General features: G+C 40.2%; 1 protein-coding gene and 1 long non-coding RNA gene across 4 annotated transcripts in view; one reads left to right on the top strand and one right to left on the bottom strand.

Annotated features, from left to right (window-relative positions):
* The window catches only part of cpeb2 (cytoplasmic polyadenylation element binding protein 2), a 128,206-nt gene extending 107,955 nt beyond the window's left edge, over window positions 1–20,251 (bottom strand). For both annotated transcript variants that reach the window (XM_072555938.1, XM_072555949.1), the window contains exons 1-2: window positions 19,277–20,251; window positions 16,844–17,122 (exon numbers count right to left, since the gene is read on the bottom strand). In XM_072555938.1, the coding sequence (XP_072412039.1) occupies window positions 16,844–17,122; window positions 19,277–20,251 (1,254 nt within the window). The remainder of the gene's footprint in view (window positions 1–16,843; window positions 17,123–19,276) is intronic.
* Window positions 20,252–20,746: 495 nt separating this feature from the next.
* The window catches only part of LOC140461864 (uncharacterized), a 126,867-nt gene continuing 121,283 nt past the window's right edge, over window positions 20,747–26,330 (top strand). The window contains exon 1 of one of the 2 annotated variants that reach the window (XR_011954523.1): window positions 20,747–21,368. This is a non-coding gene — a long non-coding RNA (uncharacterized lncRNA). The remainder of the gene's footprint in view (window positions 21,369–26,330) is intronic. The other variant, XR_011954515.1, reaches the window with a different exon arrangement.

The following is a 26,330-nucleotide window of genomic DNA, read 5'->3' as shown; positions in this document are numbered from 1 at the left end:
ATACAGAAATCAAACTGGATTTATTCATTGCAAACAACTATGCACTTGGATTATTTTGAAAAAGATGATCCCACTGTCCTAGTATTTCAATCAAGTGTCAGCCTTTACAACTCAATTCCCTCAAGCTGGCAAATGATCAATCATGACCCATCAGAAGCAGTTTAAGCATACCATACCAGGATATTCAATATAGTACACAGCAAATGTCATTATGTTACTGCTTCAGCTTAAGGAAGCAAGCTGTCATGGTTAAGATTATGACTCTAAAATACAATTTCCCAGCATCATACCTAAACAGTCTAGACAGTTAGACGCTGCCTGGTTAGTTAATCAGGTATGGGCACAACATACTCATCCTATCCTTAGTAAAGGCTAGAGTGTTGTTTAGACATGTTTCCAGTGCACTGAACAACTTTATGACATACATAATGAATTGAATTGGCTGAAGACCAGTACCTGACAAGAACCTCAAGGAGGGACAAATGAAGTATCATCCACTTCATACATTTGGCCTAGGAATTTTGCAAACACTTTAGTATTGTCTTTGGTACTCAGGTGCTAGACTCTGCCACCAGAGAAGATGGGGAAATTTATTGAGCCACCATTTCTAGTTAACCAATTAATGGAGCTGCAGAAAGCTCCAAGTTCAAGACCTACGTGCTCCAGAGATGTGTAAATGCACAAGAACACAGATTAAAAACAAATCCAGGTTCGAATGGACTTCATGTCTAGGGTCAAGTCCAATAAGGGAGGAGATGCGTTGGTGATAATTTTCCAAAATTCGTTAAGATTATGGAAAGGTCACATCAGAATAGAAAATAGCAAATGTACCCCTTTATTGAATAAGCGTGAGGTGCAGAAAACAATACATTAGTCAGCTGGATATTTTTGAGGAAGGTGTCAAGTTACACCATTAAAGAAATTATGACCGGGGACTTAGAAAAGCTAAAGGTGAACCAGGGAAGAGTCACCACGGCTTTGAGAAAGCAAAACTGTGTTTAACCAATTTACTGGAATTCTTTGAAGGAGTAACATGTGCTGTGGATAAAGGAGAACCTGATGCATTGCACTTCGATTTCAAAGGGATTTGACATTGTTTCACATAGGAGGTTGTGTAGGGGATAACACATAAAACGGTTTTCTGTCAGCCAGTCATAAATGGATCTTTTATAAAATTTACAGGATTGGATGTGTGGGGTGCTAGAAAAGCTACTGGGGGCCCTCAGTAATTTTCCAATTTACATCAATGGTATGAATATCAATGATATGCTGCGAAGGAATAAAAAAGGATGCACATTGATATATTTGTTGTTAAGTCAGTGGGCAACAACCTAGCAGACGGAGTACATGGCAGGAAAAAGTGTGAATTTGCTCACTTTGGCAGGAAGTAGGAAGCAGAGCTTTATTTAAATGGATAACGACTGCACGCGCCCAAGGTGCAGAATGATCTAAGTGTTTTAGTACATAATCCATAAAATTAATGTGCAGGTTTAGCAAATGATGAAGACATCTAAAAGGAATGCTCGCCTTTATTACAACAGGAATTGAACAAAAGGATAGATGCTATGCTTCAGTTCAATGCTTCAACGCCAAGATCACAGCACAAATACTATGCTCAATTTGGTCTGATCATTTCAGCTAAAATATACAGGCACTGGAAACAAATGTTTACATGGAATAGATGGGTTAAAGCTAGGTTGGACAGGCTGAGCTCACTTCCACTAGAGGTTAGAAGTTTCCATTTGATATTTTCCATTTCTTTAAGAATACATATGTTACTAACAAAGAAAATCTGCTAACAAGCAGCCAAAAATAACTTCGAGCAATGAGAGAAATGTCCGACTGTACATCAGTACAAACATTTGCAATGTCTTATAGCAAGCCACTTTACATCACAAAAGTTAACAAACTGTAGGTAATATTGCCCTTCAAACAGACTACAGAACAATCTTGGCTACGCGAACGTCAATTTTTCGAAGTTCAGGTTATATGAACAAGATCTCAAGGTCCCACAAAAACGTTATCCGAACAGTCCTTTAGCCAAACAAAATACTTCCCACCCCTCTCGTTTGGATAACTGAGGTTGTTCTATACTGGAACTAGAGTTAAAACTTTCCAAGATCATGTTATTGTATGATATGAATATACAAATTGCCAGACAGTCAGGATAACAAGCTTCCATACTATGCATTAGATTCAAATGCAAACTTCAAAACCCAAAAGGAGTTATACCACAGCACCACCACTAAGCCCCATTACTGTCCAACAGCTCAACAGTTGAAAACAGAGTAAAACCAAATGCAGAAATCACAAATAGTACAGAACATTAACGTCAGTCACGAACTGACCAGAATCTTCCTCCGGACATCATTAACTGGACCACATGTAGTCACAGTATTGCAACAAGAACAGGTCAGGGCTGGGAATTCTGGGATTTCTTCCTCTGGTCTTAAGTGGCTGCAGAAATAATAGATGAATTAATTTTAATATTCCAAATTTAACTTGAACCTGGAAACGTTACATCAAGCTATGAAATAGGAAGTGTAACTTTTCTATTCAAGGAAGGAATGGGAAGGAAAGCAGTTAGTCTAATATCTCTGATAGTAATAGTTTCCAGCATTTTTCCTAAGGTAGTTACAGAAAGATTACTTAGAAAATCCTAACACAGCTAGGCCATGTCAAATGGATTCAAAAAGGGAACTCAGTTGTTTAATGTATTTGAGCTTTTTTGAGGAATGAACTCAATTTAAATAAAGGGGAACGTTTAGACATGGTATACTTGGATTGCCAAAAAGCATTTGACAGGATGTCGCGTCAAAGGTTGCCAAACAAAATAAGAGTGCGTAGCATGTGGAAAATATGAGAGCAGTGCTTAACTAATAGGAAGCAAATAGCAGGGACAATTGGGCTATTTTCAGGTCATTAAGCTGTAACAGGTGAAGTGTCACAGGAATAAGTGCTGGGGTCTTAATGATATAAAAGACATGGATAAGGATCTCCAAAGTACAGTTGCTAAATATACTGATAACAAAGATAGGTAGGAAAACAAATTGAGAGGTGGGCCTATATAAAAGGAACATGGAAAGTTTAAGTACATACTGGGCAAAAAATGGCCAGAGGTAGTATAATACCAGAAAATGTGAATTTGTATAGGGAAAATGCAAAAACATTTACTGAAATAGAGGAAAATAACCAAAGCTCTGGTGCAGAGAGATATGCATACCCTGGTACACTTATCTCAAAGCATTAGCACGAAGGTACAGCAAATAATTAGGAGGACAAATGGAATGTCGTAGTTTATTGCAAGAAAAATGGAATATAAAGTTGAGAAGATTTGCCACAATCCCATAGGGTGTTGAAGAGCCTGCAACTGGAGAACTGTGAACAGTTTTAGTCTCCTTGAGAAAAAATGCAATAGCATCAAAAACAATTCAGAGTGTGTTCCTTTAACTAATTCCTAAAAGGACTTATTTCATGAATAAATGCTTAACTAGTTCTACCTCTACACATCGGAAAAAAATGAGATGCGATCTTATCCAGATATTGCATGACTGCAAGGACTACTTGGACAAAGTGAACACAGAGAATGTCACTCCTTCTGACAGAGGCTAAAACTAGAGACACCTTTTAATTGTGGGGGCGGTCAATTTTAAGAGAAATGAGGTTTGTAGATCTTTGGAATTCTCTACCACAAAGCAACAGATTCAGTCTCATTGACTATTTCCAAGGCTGAAGAACCATGCTCTTGATGAAGACAACGAACCATTTTTTTTGGGGGGGGGGGGGGGGGGGGGGGCGGAGGTTGTCAAAGAAGGGATGGGAGGGAAAGTGAAGTTGAGAACACAATCTGATCAGACATAATTTCAAATGGTGCAGCAGGCTCAAGGGGCCAAAAAAGGTCTACGCCTGCTCTTTAGTCCCACATTTATGTTCAAAAGAATGTGAGCGCCACTACTATGCTCCCCTCCAAGTCCCACACACAGATCATAGTTCCTTCATGGCAAGAGGCACAAAATTCCCTTAACAGAATACGGTCTGCAGTGGTTCACTACCACAATTTGCTAAGGAAAAATTCCAAATTTCAATAATGGCTGGCCTTTTTAGGAATGTTCACATTCTAAGAACTAATCAGCAATAAATAAATTGCAGCTATCCTGCCTTAATTGTTCAATTCACATGTCCCATATCCCAAGAACTTCTATTTGCTACTAGTCCTATAACAAATATTAAGCTAAATCCATAGATCAAAGAACTAAAATTGTATCAAATCTTATGATCAAAATTACTAAATCTGTTTATTAAACAGATTGCCTAACATGTACGAACATCAGTACATGCTACCAAATTTAGGACCACTGCCCAAAGTCAAAGATAAACAAGAAAAAAGTATTTAACTGGCTATAAAAGGGTCTATTATAAAAATAAAGTTTAATGTTTTCAAGTCATTTCCCAATGGAATAGGGTTTACAACACAGAACGGCCCATGATTCAATATTAAATTTGCAACGCCAGCAAAAAGGGCCATTAAAATGTCAGTAGAGAAAGAAAATCACACTAAGACAATGAAGTACTTAGCTGCTATAGAGTTAAGGATTACTTTGCATCTAGCTTGTTATTGGAGATAAAAATCCTATCCAACTAATGCCCTTGACGATTTTCAGGATGCTACAAAGTAGGTAATGACATTTATATTGAACTACCCAAAACCTTTGCACAATTCTGCATCAAAGACTTCTGACAAACTTAAAGGGCAAGGCAGAAAAGTAAATCTACCAAGTAGAGTGCAGAGCATTACCAAGAATTCTACTGGGTTAGAAGGAATGTGCCAATTAGATTTCTGCAGTGGTCAGCACTGAAATCACAATTTATCTTTACTACAAATATGGCATTGAATGATGGACAATATTTATTGTGAATACTGGAACTAAAATGCAAATATTACAACTGTAAGCTTGTTCAATTTGCTGACATTAAGGAAGTGGAAGAGAGAAAGAGGAAGCAGCTAAAAGTTTGTTGAAGGTAAAGATCAGTTTTGCAATTGGGTAGACAAATAAAATGACAGACGTAAAAATCACATGTTGGAACCAAATGTGACTCATTACACAATAGAACAAAATCAGAAATTTAGAATGAGACTCACAAATAAGAGTCCTCATGATCACGATTTCCAAAGTAATAAAATGCTGCATAATGCCAAATAGCATCCTGCTGCACCAAAACAACGATTCTGTGATCAATCAGAACAATATAAAACCCCAAGAGTGTACAACCAACCTGTGTGTCAGTTGTTTGTTAGCTCAATTTAAAAGAAATGAAGCTAAACAATTTCACAATCAAGGTGCCAGATCTAAGCTCGACAGTCCTGCCACATCCAGCTGTGAATGGTGATCAATTTAACTCAGAGGCATCTCCACAAATATTCTCATCTTCAATGATAAGGCGGCCCAGCACAGCAGTACAAAAGATAAAAGTCTGAAACATTTGCAACAACTTTCAGCCAGCAGTACCGAGTGGACGACCCATCTCTGCCTCCTCCAAAAGGTCTCCAGCATCACATATGCTAGTCTTCAGCCAATTCGATTCATGCACTCAAAGTGATATCAACAAACAGCTAGCAGCTGGATACTGCAAAAGCTATGGGCCTCAACAACATTCCAACAGTAATGAATGCTTGTACTCCAGAACTTGCAGTAACCAAGCTTTTCCAGAACATCTACAGCATTAGCATTTATCCAACAATATGGAAAATTGCCCACATGATATCCAAAGAAAAGGACAAATCCAACCCAGCCAATTACTGCCCCAATCTATAATCGATCAGTAAAACAATGAAACAATAGTGTTAACAACACTACCATCAAGCAGCACCTATTCAGTGATGCCCAGTTTGGTTTCCACCATGGCCATTCAGCTCCTGACCTCATTACAGCCTTGGTTCGAACATGGACAAAACACCTGAATTTAAGAGATAAAGTGAGATATCAAGGCCTCACTTGAGCATGAAGGAACCCTAGTAAAACTGGAATCAATGGGAATAGGGAGAAACTCTCCATTGGTTGGAGTCATGCATGGCACATAGGAAGACGATTGTGCTTGTTGGAAGTCTGTTTCCTCAGCAGCTCCAATGATCTTTTGACTGTTAAATAGGGATGTTCACTGATTATTGCACAACGTTCATCATCATTCATGACTCCTCAGATACTGAAGCAGTCCATGTGCAAATGCAACAAGCTTGAGCTGATAAATGGCAAGTAGCAAATGCCAGACAATGACCATCCCCAATGAGATACAACACTATTGCCCCTTGACATACAATGGCATTACGAGGTAAAAACAATGACTGCAGATGCTGGAAACCAGATTCTGGATTAGTGGTGCTGGAAGAGCACAGCAGTTCAGGCAGCATCCAAGGAGCTTCGAAATCGACGTTTCGGGCAAAAGTCCTGATGAAGGGCTTTTGCCCGAAACGTCAATTTCGAAGCTCCTTGGATGCTGCCTGAACTGCTGTGCTCTTCCAGAACCACTAATCCAGAATACAATGGCATTACAATCACTGAATTACCCACTTCATCAACATTTTGGAGGAGATTACCAGTGAACAGAAACAGAACTGAAAAGCCATATAAAATGGTTATAGGAGACTAGAATACTGTAGTGAGTAACACATGCCTTGATTACCCAAAGCCCATCGATGATTGACAAGGCACAAGTCAGGATGGTGGTGGAATACTCCCTACTTGCCTGGAACTCAGCTTCAGCAACCGAAGAAATCTTGACACCATCCAGAGCAAAGCAAACTGCTTGATTGTTTGTGAACGTAGTGCCAGTCACTCCACTACTACTCAGTAGCAGTAGTATACACTATCCACAAGCTGCACTGCTCAAAATTCAAAGATTCTTAGACAAACTCAGACTACGACTCAAAGACAAGAGCAACAAAAATATGGGACCAGTACAACCTGCAAGTTCCCCTCCAAGCCACTCACTATCCTGACTTGGAAATATATCATCTCCAGTTTTGTTGGGTGAATCCTGGAATTCCCTCCTTGTGGGTCTACCTACAAAGTCAGAGTAGTTCACGAAGGCAGCTCACAACCACAATCTCAAAGACAACTAGCGACAGGATTTAAAAGCTGGCCCAGCCAGCAAGGCACACGTTCTATGAGTAAATAGTACATACTTTAAATTCTAGGGTCCAGAATGTCCAGCCAATAAATCTCAGCACTAACGTCAAAGTAATTTGCTGACAAAGATTTGGTGGTTTTGCAGCATAGATGTCACAATTCCCCCAGCAAATCTGACATTCAGTCAAGGGGTTCTTCAGGCATCTAGCAACAGTAATGACATTATGCTGATAAGCATCCAGCCCCACTGAAGAATCTTCAGACAGTCAACCAACAAGTAAAAAGCACTCATTAATATCAGTTAGAGAAAAATCAATATTGGAATGTAGACATGGGATTAAGGTAGGAGCTGATATAAACAAATTAAAAATGTGGGAATATCTCATGGGAAAATTAGAAATTCCAGAAATAAAATTATTTTTCTCTGGATAAGCAGGGTTGTTCAAAAGAAATTATCAATTTTGTACACCATTAAAATGCCTACTGCATCACAGTCACCAATTTGCAACTGTTTTAAGGATGCATATAGTGGGACAAAAGGCATGAAAGGCAAAGTTCTGATCAACTCAGCAATCTTCAGTTCTAAAAGTGCAACTTGTGGAGAAGCATAGAATCACTAAAGGCAACATTATTCTGCACACATGAAGTTGCAGTCAATATCAAAAAAGTAATAATGATGAATATTGACAGTTTCACTGCTTTTACTGCAGCATATTCCTGGCCAGTACCATGTGCATTTTCCAAACCATTGTGCATTTCTTCCTCGGTTTACTAATTTTACCTTTTAAGTGACACAATAGCCCCTTTTATAATTACATTTTGTGGTAGGACAACTCTCCGCAGAAAGAGGTTTCTCACATCTTCACCATGCAGTGTCAATAGTTTACTGTATTGGATACGTACCTCAGTACTGATTCACCAATCATTGGAAAGCCTTGCTCTATTAACCTTTTCAAAACAAGTCAAAATTCTAAAACCACTATCATTCCTATTAAGTATACCCTCCTCAACTGGAAATAGCTTCAGTGTCTAAAGTCATTCCTTGTAACCACAGCCAGAACTAGAACAGTGAGCGCTAACTGGAATTATACAATGTTGAGGTGTCCACACCATATGATGAGGCCAATTATGACTATGGGCACCCTACACAACAGATTTGTGCTCCACTCCAGCCCCTTTAACATTTTGGTTGCGCTTAATGATAATGTTCCCACCATGATACAAACACCCAGCTCTATTCAAATCTCTGCCACAGTTGAATTAATGTATACTTTTGCAAGATTATGTTGGCCTATGCCTTTTAGCTATCTGCTTCACACTTAAGAAACCATCTATTGGAGCACCAAGGTTTCCTCTCCCTGTATTTCATCTTTGATCCTCTGAGTCAATACTTCCATTCTTTACTTCCTTCCTAAAAATGCATCACCTCAGCCCTCCTGTATAGCATGCTCTTAGTTCCCTCATATTCCTTATTTCCCAGTTTAAAGTTACTTTCCGTTCAGCATAAAAATATTTATGCAAGTGCAGAATTATTTATTAGATTTCTTCCTGACTAACAAATATAATTTAGACAGGCATCATAATTAAGTTGATATGCTGTGGATTTCTTCCTATTACACAACAGCAACTTTTATGATAAGCTGGCCTCAAAAGAACATTAAAATTTCAATTGGGATTTTTTTTTAAATTAACAGATATGGATATCATTACAGTTTTAAACCATACTTTTATGTCATAAATTGGAGTTTGAAAGATGTGGGCTTTTTTATACAAGTTATTGTGGTGAATCATTTGGGTAGTGCACTAGCTCAGTTGCTGATGATTCTCACCTCTCCAATGCCTTTTCCCTCTTTAGGGATCCTGCTTCAGTGTTGAGTGAAGGCCGAACAGTCAGAATAAACTGAAATCACACGACTCCACTTTGATGCCACTGTGTGACCATAATATGTTTTATAGTAAAATTGCCTATGTGCTTATTCAGCTTTGGTTGTGAAATTTGTTTTTAGCAATTTCATTGTTAATAATGTGGAGATGCCGATATTGGATTGGGGTGGACAAAGTTAAAAATCGCACAACACCAAGTTATAGTCCAACACGTTTATTTGGAAGTACTGCTTCTTAGGTAGCTAATGGGGCAGGATCATAGGACACAATTTATAGCAAAAGATTAGTGCCATAAAACTGATGCAATCTACTGAACAAACCTAGTTTGCTATTAAGTCTTTCAGAATGGGTTGCAGGTTTTGATTCATTAATACACAAGTTCCAGAACTTCTTTCAAGTCACATTCCTGAGATAACTGAAGATTTTACACAAACAAAAGTGACATCTCAGCTCAGACAACGTAGTTAAAGGTGAGTTTAGAGTGTGTATGCATTCCAATCTTGAGTCAAACTGGTTCTACTTCGAAAGTAGGGATTGACTGCCAACAGATGGTGCGCTTTTTTGAACAAAATAGCATATATCTGCTCCACTAGCTACCTGAAGGAACAACTCTCCAAAAGCTTGTACTCCCAAATAAATCTGTTGGACTATAACCTGATGTTGTGTGATTTTTAAACAATGTTAATGATGGCAACCAATTCTAGTTACCTAATAGTTGTTACATCAATAAACTGCAAACCAAACTCCAATTCTACATCTACAAAATAATCAGTAGGTTGATAACGAAACTTCAACTAGAAATAATTGCTCTATAAAACAGAATTGGCAACATTATCAAGTGACTTTTATTTCAAAACTTAAAGATTGCAAGGCACCATGCTGCAATTATCAAGAGCATGAAAATACAGCCCTGTTGTAAAAACGCAAATTGCGTAAAAAAGTTGTCCATTGCTATAGAATTCTATATTTTCTCAACTTCTCTGTTTTATTACTTCTCCCCGCAACATTTGTACTCAACTGACAAAACAAATAAGCCACATGTAACATGCAATGGATAGAATTGGTCAGTTCCCAGGGTTGCCACTTTAAAACTGCCTGAAAACACAAACTTTTCCCATCTTTGAGTTTTAGTTAGACTTCCACTTGGAGACATCTATCAATATCGCTTAGCCATTCCTAGATGGAAGTATATGCTCCCTTCATGAAACAAATGGACTCCCTCAGTTGATGTAAAGTCTAGAATATCTTGCGACCTTAACTCCTTGCCAGGATAAGGAGGATGGGTCAAGTAGACGCTATTACCAACCAACAAAGCTGGCAACCAAGTTGCTCACTAAGCATTCAGACAAATCCAAGGCCTGGAAAAGAGCTGATGACAATAGAAAAGATGGCAATAATTAGAATAAATAGCAAGAAGAAATGCTATAGGAGCTATTTCTAAGATTGTAAAACGGAATTGCCAATCAGGCCACATAGGGAAACATTAGTGCAAAGGTTTGGCCTAAGAACCTTTTAAGGAGCACATTAAAAGGAAGAAAGGTCAACCAGCAGTGAGATTAAAGGAGCAAATTCTAGAGTTTATGATCTAGACAATTGAAGGTAGAATCACTAATGATGGAACAGTTAGACTGCGATACATTAGGGACCATGTTTAAAGGAATGCAGATACCTTGAGATTTATGAGACTGGAGGAGATTAATCAGTTAAGAACTGCAAGAGTATGAAGGGATCTGGAAACTGAATGGATTTTTTCCCCCCCAAAATCCAAATGCTGCTTAGCTAGGAGCTAGCGTAGGTGATTAAGCACAATGCTAATTGACAAATGGGATTTAGTTCAAGTTAGCACACATGCTGGGTTTTGGCAGATACCACAGTTATATGGTGGGTAATGTCCTGAAAGCTTAACTAGGAGTGCCTTCAAATAATTAAGTTGCAAGGTTACAAAGGAATTGGTTAGGGTTTTGGAAGAAGAGATGACACTGTTTCAGAGGTCGAAATATTGTACGCTGTCTCAGTGATGTAGACAGAAGTTTATATCATGTTGAAATACAACACTAAAATTTTGAAAATGTGTTGCTGGAAAAGCGCAGCAGGTCCTGCTGTGCTTTTCCAGCAACACATTTTTAAGCTCTGATCTCCAGCATCTGCAGTCCTCACTTTCTCCTACTAAAATTTTGAATGCCTGGTTCAGCCAGAGATGAGAATGGAAAGGACCAAGTCAATGACTAGGGAGCAGGACTCGTGGCAATAGCAGATATTGGTTTTGGTATCTCAACATTGAGTTAGAAGAAATTTCTGCTCATTCATTGAGTTGGAAAAGCATTCTGACAATATAAAATCAGAAGCAGTATCAAGAGAGGTGGTACAGTTACTGTCGTAACTTGTATGTTGATATATTTGAAATGTTGGGTGAAGAGAAAACATGCATATGAGAAAAAGGTAGGAGCTGGCAAGGACAGATCAAATCACCAGAAAAATAATACAAGCAAAGGTTTGTAAAACATCCCATCAGTAGAAGGTTACATGCTCTGAATAGGACAAACAACTAAAACTGGAAGCCTTTAATAAAAGAAGCAGACAAAGTCATACTGTGACATGCAATCTGTACATTAAACCCAAAGAATGTTACATCAGCTGAATATAGGCCCAAAAACATTTCATACAAGATTGTATCTCAGCTGCTGCCACTATTCAAGGGTGTATTCAGGCTTAGGTAACAGTAGGCAACTTACAATCAAATAGAGTTTTAAACATCTGAACCTAACTTTAATTTATTTGCCTGGATGAATGTAATTGCAACCTTACACCTATTTCCTCTCCAATATATTGTTCATTGAGTCTACAGAACGAAGCACAATTTTCAGCTGCCAAATATTATGCTGTGCCCATTTGCAACAAACTACCTTAGTGGGCTTCAACAGATTCTACGTCAAGATAACTAACTCATTCCTCATTACAATGCAACTAATAGACAAAGCCAGCTATCTGTACAACAATTAATTTAATGGAAACTAACATTAGAAAATGCTTTCAAAAAACTAGCCATAAAATTGTTTTGTTTCTTTGTACCACTCAAATCAGTTATGTCACTTTAATAATGAGCCAAATGCTACATTACTGCCATGGCTCCTCATAGCAAGTCTAAAGAAAACATGTTAGATTTGTTGAGGCTAGCTGCTAGGAAGATTCAATAACAAAAACCATGTTTTCTTAAGTTGTATTTTTTCCAGAGGTCAACCGCAACAAAATGTTAAATTTTATACTGTAACCAGTTTTGCCATTTAGAGGTGGCAGCACGAATAGAGGTTTGTCAATTGTAAATCAAGCTGTTCTACTTCCATACGGAAGAGTTCCCAGTCTAGACAGGGAAACAGGGATGAGAGAGATGGTAGCCATTATATATTCTTTATCTCAGCAGAATTGTAGAGCTAGGTTTCATGCATGTACAGTTATTATTTTAGGTTTTCGTGTTGATCAGAGATTGAACTGCAAGGAAGCTGTTACCTGCACACAGAACTAATTCTGTGCTCTGGATTTCATATGAAGTGTTGCTGAGAAAATTGAAACTGCCCATCCTGCAATTTTCTGTCTAGTGGGCAGAACATCACAAGCTGATAACTTAGAGATGCTACCAGGCTCATTTCTTTATACCGTATAACCATTCTGTTTGACATTGTTAAGTAGCTGAAGAACCGATTTCTAATTATCACTCTGTAAATGAAGTTGCATTTTTATGCAAAAAAGGCAGATTTTACTCAAGCAAACAAAAAAAGGCAGAAAAATTACTGAACAGTAAAATGCAAACTTGACGTATAGGATAGTTCATTCTAATATGGTTGCATTTAGAACTCAATTTATAGTTTATGTATTGTAAAAATCAAGGAATGCTTTATTTCACATCAATACTGAATAATTTTACATCATAACAAGGTACGTTATAAACAATAGTTGGATTGGTGTTTCCTTGAATTTGATAGTCTAACTTTCCTGCTACAATCGTGACCGATATTCAACGCAACTATCCAGTCCAAGTATATGCTCACAAGAACAATATCAGTTTCCCCTCGCATTCACGTATTTGCTTAAGTAACGATATTCATTTTAGTAATTAGGTCACTAAACAATAATCTTAATATATTTAGGAATGTTCTAGTATCTGCAACAACCCTTGGCAACATTGAGAACATGCATTTTCTTAAAGAGCAATAGGTATGGTCACTAAAGGGGAAGCAATTACAAACAGGTTCACTGATGTGCTTAGAAAATGGAGAACAGCATGTTATGGGATATGCATTATCAGATACCATTCAATATAAAAATGGTTTTCTAAATTTAGAACTTAACAATGCAGCATTGTTTTGTTTATAAAAAGCTATTTTAAAATCTAATGTAATGCTAGAATTTATTTTAATGCATTTAGATTGTGTTTTGCTCAATGTGTAAGATTAGGATTTAAAGTAGCATCCCAATTTTATACATTACCATTTAATGGCACTCCAACTGGAACTCTATCAACAAACATTGATTTGAACCCCATCTACCACCCTCTGAAAAAAGAACTGGAAATGACATCAACTCAAGGAAACCTAAACACAAATAGAAAGCGGGACATAACACCAGCGCTCCACCAGAGGCTCACTGATGTTAATTTATACGATGACAAAACATCTGAAAACAAACCTTCCAGCTCAGCGAGCAAATTTACATCCATTACCAATAAAGTTCAATATTTGACTAAACTATTAGCTTAGAAAGTGAGTAATTTTTGTAGATTAACAACAAAACATTTTGTAAGAGGAAAACTGCAGAAATGTCAAAATTGCTGAATCCCCAGAGCTATTCGCTCAATTTCAAACGTGCACATGGTTCCCCATTTGGAGGCTTTCCCCTTGTACCCTTCTTCACAAGTACCTACTTCACTGACAGTACAATGGACTGCAGGCTATTCTGTTATAATTTTTTAAATATGATCTTTTGATTCATATTTGCCTCTTGGCATAGAAAGGATGAGGAAAAACTCTAAGTCATGGGAAAGTCACCAGAGACTCTGACTGAACAATCAGACAGCTATGAACTGATTGGACGGAACTGCTATGAACTCAAAAAGTCATGCGCAATGAAAACTGAATATTTGAAGTCAATTCGAAAGATAAAGGAATGGCTTCTAATGCTATTTAGATGAACTTTCAGAAGCAGTAATTAATGTTCCTCATTGCTTTCGTTTCATTAATAACCTATAAATGTGGGTCAACATTGGTTCGGAAGTAGCAGGTAGGGATTTTGGATTATGTATTCTAATTTGGAGGATGTGACAAGCAAGAGTGCCCACAAAATTGGCATTGAGACATTAGTTTTTCCACTGTACAGTCGTGAGAGGTGACTCAGATAGTACTTCTGCCTTTGTACGAGGTTGCAGGTTGAAGTTCTACTCTAGGTGTGGGCACAATGTTAGAGGTTTGCAATGCTGGAGATGCCATGTTTTGAATAAGACATTAAACCAAAGACCAATTAGCTTTCCCAGTTGACGTAAACGATCTACAAGCAATATTGACTATTCTGCCAACATTCTTAAAACAAAATTTTAGTCAAAATCTGATCTGATTAGATTTCCAGCTTGAACAAACTTTATGTTAAACTATAAGGATATCCAGAGGAGAATATATTGTTAAATATATTCTTCAAAATGGTATTAAGCTAATTGCTTTAATCTGACTGGCTGAAACATTAGGACCTGTGCTGCAACTTCACAAAGAAGCCAAATATCTGCCTGCATAAAAACCACGAGCAAATACAACACAAAGTTAGGGATTTCACATAAAATACCTTTTTAATACAAGTTATTTAACATTCTATACATGGAAAAGAATAGAAAATGCATTCAAGACCATTAAGATCTCAACAGCTATTATACTAAAATGCTTTGTCTGTCTTAATTTAACATTGGTGCTTAAGTTATTTTAAAATATTTTATTCTAGAAATATGTTATACAGTTGAATACATTTCTGATCAAGAACATCACTTGAGATCCACATAATATTGGCTCTTGGATTTAATCCCTCATTCCCAAAGTGAGAGCATACTTAATGTAATTTTATGTAACTGTTCTGCTAATTGATATACATTGTTCAAAAAGACAAAAAAAGCAAACATCCAACATTGCACTTTTAATAAATCTTTGTGTTAACAGTACTACACTGATTAACTGCACATGAACCCATCATGCCCATCATTGCACTAACTGAATGAGACAAGGATTAAAGGAAAGCTACAACAGTAGAGTTACATAAACAGTTTCGAATTCACAACTTTGAAACTTCCCTTACATGACTATAAGTTTTGTTGTTACATATATATATATTCTTAATGAAATACGTAAAACTTCTCACTGAAGCATGTTTGACTATGAGGCAGTATTTTCAAGTATAGGGCTGAGTGTCCTGAAAGAGACAGACACAGAGTCTCCTTGCTGGTCACAGATTTGTGGAAGTCTAAATAATTCCAAAAAAAAAGTTTTTTTGGTTGCCTATATTAATTTGTCTGCTTCCCTGAAGCCATTGAGCCAAACTACGATGCAGCGACATAGGGCCCATTCATGATGCGCCACTTTAGATGAGCATTCTAACATTACAACTGATTTTATATTCACAAAATATATGTGGGAACACAAACGGCAACACACTTCTTAATCCAGAATGGCTGAACAAACTTCCAGTTTTCCTCACTGGAATAAAATGCCTAGTTTATTGTTGTAATAATTCATGGTATATGTTCACTCACATCTAGGGTTTGTGATATTGCAGCGCAGCTCCTAATGTTTCAGCTAGTCAGATTAAAACAATTAGCTCAAGAAAAAAAACACCATTTTGAAGAATTTATTTAAAAATGGAATCTCCTCTGGGTGCCCTCATGGTACTTTAACATAGGTAATGCATTTGTCCAGTTCATCATTAGCAGAGTTCTGCTAGCTTTAACTATCAATGCATACCTGTACTAACAGTCTGACAGGGAGTTGGAAGCAACTTGAAGTGAGCACAAAAAATGCATAAAGATGCCTGGAATCATAATAGCACTGAAATTATTTTAAAAAAATAATTGTACCTCTAACTTTATAGAAAACATTGATGAGACTACATCTGGAGTATAACGTACAACACTGGTAATCTTTATTTAAGAGATGAAAATGCACTGCAAGCAGTTCAGAGAAAAATTACGAATAATGAGAATGGGAAAATTGTTTATTGGGTTTGTAGCTTTAATTTAGAAGGAGGATGCAACTTGATAGAATTGAAGGGATCTCAAAGGGGTCTGGACAGAAATCATGTGGAGAGGATATTTAATCTCAGATTCTAGAATTAGGGGTTACAAACTAAAGAACATTAGAGCAGAATTTTCTCCGCTTAAAAGTCAGAAATTCTCTTCCTTATATTGCAATAGAAGCAAGATTTTTAGGGCCAAGGTGGATGGATGCTTGATAGAAAAAAGGTTAAAGATTATCAGGGGTGAACAGAAATGAGGAGTAGTCAAGTCAGCCATTACCTTATTGAATGTTAGAGAAAACAAGCGGCTGAATGGCCTACTCCTGCTCTTAATACCTGTGTTTGCATTTCATTTTAATTCAATTCCTTCATCCAACTCAATAAATCTCAGGAAATTATTCAAGAATGAAACTGGCATACAATGTCAAAACAAATGAGGTAGTTGATAAAGAAGATAGAATGAAATAGTAAAACTATCCTTTGTCAAATTTAAAACAGTTTTTGGTGAATCTTCAGGGAAATTAAATTTTTAAAATTTTTAGATTACTTATGTCAAAAAAAGCTCGTCCTGTTCTTACCTGTAAAGGTAACAGAGTGTTGCTATTGTTGTCTGTCCTGAAAACATTGTCTTCAATCCAAGATTTTGGTGGCAGTGTTGGAGCTGACCGAGGAAATTTGGGTGGTGCTATAATATTACTGGAAAAAGGTTTCTTCAGTGGAGAGATTTGGTTCATAGTTGTTGGCATTCCTACACCTCCAGATCTGCGGTGATCCCTTGTCTGCATGCCTCCCCAGGACACTCCTGCACTCCAGCCACTGCTCTGGTGGCTGTTCCATGGAGACTGTTTCATTATGGGCTGATAATATTAAACCATAAGTTATAAATACATAAACATATAAACAGAAGTGTACAAATACATAATCTAGCACGAAGACATTTTTATTTTTAAGAACTGGAGTATCACAATGCAAGTTCGGAAAGGCTCAGTTTGTCTCCATGGTTAAAACCTTCAATAATTAGTGCACAGGCAGTACGTTTGTTAATACATTTATTAAAACCTTGATATTTAACCTAAAGGAAAATCTACCAGCTACTATAACAAAATACTAAGAGATTCTATAAGGGAAGTTTTATTTTTAAAGATATCCAGGGTAGTCAACAAACATCACGGATCTGACAATTGAGAGAAAAGTAATTAGCCAAATCCCCTCTGTAAGACTGTCATGATTTTCATTTTAAAAGTTCAAGACAGACACTAAATGTACAGTAGGTAATAGAAATAGGGTATAAAATCAGTAATATTAAAAAGCATACAAAAATATTTTACATTTTACCAATATATTTCCTAATCAAATCACTGCAGAAACGTATTTGGCAGATTAAAAATGCAACTTCCAATCTATCCAGCTTAAATTTAAATGCTCTGTTGTCAATATGAAATACAGATAGACCTGTGGGATTCCAGATTTGCCTAGATGTTCCCTAACAATGTAGCAATGATGGAAGCATATTCGAACATTATGGAAAAGGTCCAAGCCTAATCCAAAAGGCTTAACAAACACATACAGTCCTACTGCATTCATTAGCAGCCTAGTAGAGTTTTGTTTTGGCTGTTGTGCAATAGAATTTTTCCAATCCCCATTGTCTGGCTCGCTCGTTCGGCGTAACATACATTTGCAGTTATCCAGTGTCGTTGAAAACAGTGCACTATTTCAACTTCAACAAGCATGATTTTATGTAAATCAGTCAAATTATGTTTGAATCATATTTAATTATTTGAACAAACAAATAATATGCAATGTTGGCAAAGAACCTTGCTCCCTATTTTAAAGGGCCAGGCAGAACTGAAAACAACCTTCTCGCTATACATGGAATAAACTGCACAGTAATTTTCCACTGCCACTACATCCCTGCATCATGCCCCTTCTGTTCACATCCAATACGCTGTAGTGTTAGGCTGAATACTGCACCTATATTTTTAAAGAAATTTAGGTGATATTTGGTTCATTGGTAATGGAGAATAAATTATTTTCCCTGCTTTGGATAATTACCAAGCTTTAGCTAACGATCTTTATATAAACGTAAAACCTGCGACGGGAAAACAACATTCAAACGAATTCATGAATTGCACACAATAAGTAGTATTTCGCAAATATATTTAGGTAATTGTAAATCAGATCATTTAACTTCAACTAAGGTGTGGCTGCTGAACGTCAGAGAGATTTGAAGGTTTCTTTTCGTAATCTTATCCAGGCGTTGACACCTCATACTATGCACCAATTTAAAATAAAACAGGGGGAAAAAAAATGTATCCAGACCCCTGGGATTCCCCACTGCTCCCCAGCAGGGTACAGGGAAGGAATCCTGTACATTGGCAGTAAGGTTCAACCTGCCGTCGGAGGCAACTCGGCAACCGCGACAAACGGTGTTAGGGGCATATAAAAAAAAAGAGATAGATTTAAACAGAAAATGCAAATCCGTACGAATCAAGTTTAGAGATGAAAGACCGAGCCTGTGCATTGACCAGCACTGTCATGCTCGCTGAGCCCACCGGGGGCAATAACATAGTGAGCCGGTCACTGTTAGCGCAGAGGGCGGAGGGTGGGCTCTCCCCATTGCCCTTACCCGGTGGCGGTGGGCGATTGGGGGAAAAAAAAACATTGAGCTAGCTCAACAGGCTCGATTTAGATATGGGATGCAAAACTGTATTAATTGACTGTGGCTGAGTTCAATCCCTCCGCAGGAGGAGGCAGCGCTTCAGAATAAAATAAAAACAGTGTCGGAGAAACTTGGCAGGTTCCCTGGTTAAGGGGAGCGTTTAGATTCGGATACGACTCGTTGGGCAGTCAGTGTCGGAGGCTAGGGTCTGCCTACTCCAACCGGGGTATCTGAGCATAAAGCATCTCCAGCAACCCGGAGACAGGGACGTTACCGGGGGGAGAGAGAGACACACACAGATAGACAGGGATAAAGTCTGCGTTACACTGATGACTTGATCCAAAAGCGGTACCTGATGGTGGTTGTAGGTGCTCCTCTGGTGAGGGAAAGCGGCCTGGTGTTGGGGGTGATGGTGATGGTGAAGGCCGACAGGAGATCGCCGGCTCTGCTGCTGCTGCTGAGGTAAAGGGGAGAAGTTAGTGCCTCCTCCTCCACCTCCTCCTCCCCCGCCGTAACCCTGGCTCATCCCGGCGAAGCTCTGAAAGAGGACCGTGCCGTTAATGGAGGGGATGCCGTGGAAAAAGCTGTCTTCAGCGGAGTTAGGCACCGGGCAGGTTCCGGGGCCGGCGGCCGACAGTGCCGGGGTATTGGCGGCGGCGGAGGCGGGCGGAGTGCTGACTTGGGCGGCGGGAGCCGGCGACCAGGCGGTGCCGAAGCCGGTGAGAGCTGCGACCGGAGAGGGCGAGGAGCCGTTACTGCTGCTGCTGCCTCCGCTGCTGCTGCTGCTGCCGGCGCCTCCGCCGGCGGATACCCCTCCTCCTCCCCCGCTGCCGTCCGGGTGATGGTGGAGCTGCTGCTGCTGCTGCTGAAAGCCGGCGCCGAGTCCCGGTAACATCCCGATGCCGCCGCCATTAGCCGCCGTCATGTTACCGGGAGACTCCATCAGCCTGTGGCCGCCGCGGTGCTGCTGGCTGCTCTCCGCAAACTTCAGAGCGGCATCGGTGGAGGAGAGTCTGTCCGTGTCCCCGCCTCCCTCCTCCTCCTCCTCCTCCTCCCCGGGGCTGGGAGGCAGGGGGCGGCCTCGGAGCTGAGAAACAGGAGGAGGAGGAGGATGATGATGACTCGGTATGGTCAGGATGTCCGGACACTGGGTGATGGTGATGTCTCCCCCCTCCTCCTCCTCCTCCTCCTCCCCCCGCCGCTGGCGACTGAAACCACGGGCGGGCGGTGCGGAGACCGGGCGGCCGGAGGTGGTCGGAGCTGGGCGAGTCGCGCTGAGGCTGATGTCGGTCGTCCTGTCCGGCATCAGAAGGTCATCATCCTGCATAACAAGGAGGGGAGGGTCTGGCAGTTTGTGGAGGGAGGGAGACACTGACAGAGAGAGAGAGAGAGTGTGGAAAAAAAACACACACACACAAAAGAGGCGGAGGAAGAGGAGGCGGCGCCGGTAGCAGCCCCGGGAGGATTAGAGGAGTTAAACAGGGGCCGCGGCGGGTAGGACACACCGCCGCCACTAACACCGCTTTAGGACATTGGGTAAAGACCCCATCTCCCGCCGCCCATTAACCACAATGAGTATGATGGGCCGAGTGCCGGTTTAACTCCACCAGGGGGGGACCATTGCGGTTTACACCTGGCGCCGCGTGTGCTTACGGTTTATTTCCTACCGGGGGCCCCCTCCCCTATAATATGATGGACAGTTTGAGAGTGTGCTTCTCCCGCCCCATTGCCCCTTTTTTTTGGTCTCTCTCTCTCTCTCTCTGCCGACTCTGCTGTTTTCGGCTCCAACCTGCGTCCGCACCCAGTCACCCCGCCCGCCCGAACGAACGCGCACACCGGCTGTTTCCAGGCTCCCCGCCCCGGTAGGTGTTTTGCGTGTCGCACAGTTTCGAGACGCCCCGAGGTCGTTTTGGTACCGGCGTCATCGTCACGTGGGAGCACGCGCGCCGCGCCGTGGGAAAACAAACCACCGCGAGGTTTAACCGTCACTGTGCCGGTTGGAGACCGGCGGCGCAGGCGCAGGGTGAGGTTAACTATCAGGAGTAACTCCACTGTTTAATCCTTAGCTGTACCAGCGCTAAAAGTCGTCGCACGTCGTTTAATCTGAGTCAGACGTGACGTGCAACGAAGCAAATCTCTCATTGGACTCGTTAATAACTCAGCAGGCCTGGCGGCTTCTGCGGAGAGAAAGCAGAGAGTTAACGCTTCGGGTGTAACAGTCCTTCAGAACGTATTTAAATGTGGTCTTGTGGCGCTTCCCATGACCACCATTGCAAGCTCATCCCAGATTGAAGCTTTGGTTTGATAATCGAGTGATAAGCTTTCAGGCTATGTTACTAACTCAACTCATTTGTGACTGTCTAAATATGGTGTGGCTTTCCACTTCGAGTAAGCTCCTCAAATGTTTGGACTAAAACCTTGGCCACAAGATAGGGAACAGGTGGGTACGTTACTTACATTTTATTTGTGCTGGTCATAAAGCTAAAGTTGTTACATGCATTGGAGAACATCTACCATTCTATTTTGAATGCACAGCTCAGAGTTGACATTGGTGCAGAGTCACTGGCAAACAGGGAGACTGCAATGCATATCTTGGAGACTTCTCTGGAGGTTAGAACAGTGTGGAAACAGGCTCTTAGGTCCAACAAGTCCACACCAACCCTCTGAAGAGGAACTCGACCACACCCATTTCCCTCTGACTAATTCAGCTAGCAGAATGGGCAATTTAGCCTGGCCAATTCACCTGACCTGCACATCTTTGGACTGTGGGAGGAAACCCATGCAGGCATGGGGAGAATGTGCAAACTCCACACAGTCAGTCTCCCAAGGCTGGAATCAAACCTGGGACCCTGGTGCTGTGAGGCAGCAGTTCTAGCTCCTGAGTCACCATGAGCCGTCTCAGATTTTCTGATTTTTCTATGGTGGAATTTCCATTATGGAAGGCATCAAGGAGGGTAGTAGTAAAAAGACTGTTAAAGAGAATTGGCACAAGCTTGCAGTTCCAGTCCATGTTCAATGATAGTAGGCTACAGCCCTGCCATTACCCAGGAATCATGTCCAGTGTAAGAAACTACAATGAGTTTTTCAGCCCAGTCCATCATGCAAGCCAATCTTCCATCTACATTTTTCGCTGCCTTGGGAAGACCATCAATATAATCAAAGACCCCTTCCCATCCCAGTTATAATTTCTAAAATCAGGCAGAAGATACAAAAGCTTAAACACACGTACCAGCAAAATCAAGAACTCTTGCTCCCCCACTGTTATCATACTTCCAAATGGACCTTAAATTTTAAAGTGTTGATCTTGCTTTATGTGCACCTTCTTTGCAGCTGTAACGTTGTGTTCTTTGCTCTGTTCTGTTATTCTAATGTACTATGTATGATACTTGCCTGTGCTGCACAAAACAAAACTTTTCATTGTACCTAGGAATATGTGAAAATAATAAATCAAATCAAATCAAATCAAAAACTGTTGGACCAAAGTGGAATTTCTCATGGAAGCTGAATTTCTTAATTACCCAAAGGTTGTTATTCTAACTATGTCAACAAATATGTAGAGATCCATGTTCTGTTCTAGCTGTGTTATTCCCCCTATGTGGATCAGGTCAAAGCTCTGCAGTCCTGCCACATAAAGAATGGATAAATAAACAATAAGCCAGAGGAGGAGGCTCTACAAATAGTTTCACCCTTAATAGTGGCAGAACCCAGGTCATTTGCAGGTCACTGAAAAAGATGAGCCTGAAGAATTTATATTTATATTGTCAGGAGTAAATGATCAACTTAACCTTCGAATGAAATCCCCAACATTGTAGGTCCACAACTTTCAATTTGATTCAGTTTATTTCAGGTGTAGACATTGGGCGCCTTTAAAGCGGTGGGACCTGGCAACACTCCAGCTCTAGCATTGAAGATTTGTGCTTCCGAACTATTTGCATACCTAGCCAAGCTGTTCCAATCCATGTTCAACACTGGTATCTAACCTGCAATGTGGAAAATACAAATCCAGTCTGACCAATTACCATCCCGTGAGTCTATTTTCAATCATCAAAGTGATTGAGATGTCCTTGACCGTGCTGCCAGTGGCACTTAATGAGCAATAACTTGCTCAGTGATGATCAGTTTAGGTATTATCAGACTCTAAACCCAATATGGCCTTGGACTAAACGTGGACCAAAAAGCTGAATTCCAAAGGTTAGGTACAAGTGACTGCTTTTGACATCAAGGCAGCATTTGACTGAGTGTTGCGTCAAGGAGACCTTGCAAAATTGAATTCATTGGGAATCAGTGGAAACTGCCCACTGGTTTATTATATCCAACACAAAAGAAGGTGAGTTTGACTGCAGCAGACTGATCAACTCAGTTCAAGGACAAGGGGCAAGAATTTTTCAGGGTAGTATCCTTGGCCCAATCATCTTTGCTTCAACAATAATTTTCCCTCTAACATAACACCAGAGGTGATGAACAGTGTTCAGTACTATTCACAGCTCCTCCGATACTGAAGCAGTTCATGCTAACATGGCAACATTTAGGCTAACATTCAAATGCTTTTCATCGTTTATATAAATAATTTGGATGTGAACATAGCGATGGATAGTAAGTTTGCAGATGATGCCAAAATTGGAGGTGTAGTAGACAGTAAAGAAGGTTACTTCAAAGTAACTGGGATCTTGATCAGATGAGCCAAGGAATGGCAGATGGAGTTTTGTTTAGATAGATGTGAGGTGCTGCATTTTGGAAAGGCAAATCAGGGCAGGACTTATACATTTCATGGTAAATTCCTAGGGAGTGTTGTTAAACAAAGAGACCTTGGAGTGCAGTTTCATTGTTCCTTGAAAGTGGAGTTGCAGGTAGATAGGATAGTGAAGACAACATTTGGTTTGCTTGCCTTTATTGGTCAATGTATTGTGGATAGGAGTTGGGAGGTCATTGCGGCTGTACAAGATATTTATTAGGTCACTTTTGGAATACTGCGTGCAACTCTGGTTTCTGCTATAAGAAGAATGTTGTGAAACCTGAAAGGATTCAGAAAAGGTTTACAATGATGTTTTCTAGGTTGGTAGTTCTAGCTATAGGGAGAGGCTGAAATGGGCTGGGGCTGTTTTCCCTGGAGCATCAGAGGCTGAGGGGTGGTCTAATAGAGGTTTAAAAAAAATTAGGAGGAGCATAGATAGCGTAAATATACAAGGTCTTTTCCCCAGGATAGGGGAATCAAAACTAGAAGGCAAAGCTTTAAGGTCGGAGGGGAAAGATTTAAAAGGGACCTAAGCGGCAATGTTTTCATGCAGAGGGTGGTGCATGTGTGGAATGAGCTGCCAGAGGAATTGGTGGAGCCTGGTACAATTGCAACATTTAAAAGACATGTGAAAGGGGACATGATTAGGAAAGTTTTAGAGGAATATGGGTCAAATGCTGACAAGTGGGATTAGATTTAATTAGAATATCTGGTTGGCATGGACGAGTTGGACCAAAGGGTCTGTTTATGTGCTGTACATCTCTATAACCCTGTCTCAAATGTGCCCAATAATGACCATTTTCCATGAAAAACCAAACCATCTTTCCTAGACATTCATCAGTGATAGGAATTTGATTCTAGTGATGACAGTCACCATCATTGGTTGGAGAACGTGGTGGGACCTCTGTGTCACTTCCATTGATGACTGATACTACTTAATTGCCTTCAGGCACTTAACAGGTTAGCATTGGGGCTTTCACATAATGATGCCTCCAAGAGCTGCCAACCAATCAGAATCTGTCAATTTTCATTGTCAGCAACATCAACAAGAGTAGTAGCTGCTACTGGCAATGATCCAAGGCCCAACCAGAGGATGTCTATGTGTAATTAACTAGGGTGGGACAGGGAGGTGGCTGCTGGAGATGGAGTAGTGGATTTGGAGTCAAGGACAGGGTGGCTTTCAAATGACTCCTGCTCATTTGATTTGGCAATGTGCTTGTCAGGGAATCTTTACCATATGTCTCAAGAAAATCTATGCTGGGCAGTTTTCAGGCACAACAGAGGATTCATACAAGTCCCGCTATATTGCTGACTTATCATGTTTTTGGTCATCAGAAAGTGAGGCAGAGGGTGAGGGATAGAAGAAGGGGACTAAATCAAAAATGAAGTTGGCGGAAATCAAGCACTCTATCCCCATGGTGCCCACGTCTCCCTCGAGGCATTGAGAGCATTGATGGACACTACATACTCTCTCGCTGAGCTATTATTAAACTCTTGGGATAATTGGTATCAAGTGGCTTATTAATGAACCCTGACTGGCATTCTGTAGGTTAGTCATTTATTGATGTTCCAAAACCTGTTAATAGGCTCTTGTGATACAGTAGTAGTGCCCCTATCTCTGAACCAGAAGTCAATTCCTACATACTGCAATGGAAATTAACGACTCTGTCTTGTTGGCAGTACTTGGCGTCATGTTTATACAAAAGTCCCAATGCTGGCTAGTTAAGTGCCTGAAAGCAATTAAATTGCATTAGGCTTTTGTGTAATAACATCGCTGAACATGCTGATTAAAAATATCTCTAGAACCTGTTAATAGGCTCTTGGAGCACAGTGATAGTGGCCCTATCTCTGAGACAGGAGGCTTGGGTTCAAATTCCACCAGCTCTAGATATGTGTGGTTACATCTCTGAATAGATTAGAAAACCCAAAACCTGTTAATCTACAAGGCTCAAGTCAGAAACGTGGTAAAGTATTCACTACTTGCCTCAGTTTAATACAGCTCCAATGACATTCAAGAAATTCAATACCATCATGAAAAAAGCAGCCTGTTGGATCAGTGCCTCATCCATTTCTTAAATGTTCACTTCCTCCAGTACCAGCACAATGTGCCAGCAATATGCACCCGCTATCTACAAGATGTGCTGTATCAATTCTAGTGAGTCTGGCAGCAATATCCAAAGCCTACAAAATAATTTTAAAAATGAATCAGTTGAATAGGGACATGTGCCACACTGTAGGAGGCAACACAAAGCATTGATGGATGCCTAGGCACAAGCAACTCACACTTTGGCTTAAGGTTCAGTTGATAGCTTGTAACACAACTTCAAATTGAAGATGAATGTCATTGATTTCAGGTTCACACCTTCAGTACAAACAAAGTTAAGGTTTTTAATATTAAAATACTTGTCAAACCAATGATTGTCATTCTCAACTGTATTGCTTCTCTGATTTTTATTTTCCCTCTGGCTGAAGAAGTGATTCGCGACCAGGCTCAGATTGGTGCTGTCACTTGTTTTTCCTTATTCCTTTGATTAGATTCCCTGCAGCCCAACAAGTCCACACTGACCCTCCGAAGGATAACCCACCCAAACCCACTTCCCTCTGACGAATGCACCTAGCACTATGGGCAATTTAGCATAGCCAATTCACCTGGCCTGCACATCTTTGGACTGTG

Source organism: Chiloscyllium punctatum, chromosome 1 (genome assembly GCF_047496795.1).
Source record: "Chiloscyllium punctatum isolate Juve2018m chromosome 1, sChiPun1.3, whole genome shotgun sequence".
Lineage (NCBI taxonomy): Eukaryota > Metazoa > Chordata > Chondrichthyes > Orectolobiformes > Hemiscylliidae > Chiloscyllium > Chiloscyllium punctatum.
The sequence above is the reverse complement of the archived record's forward strand: the minus strand, read 5'-3'. Positions and strand labels throughout refer to the sequence as shown.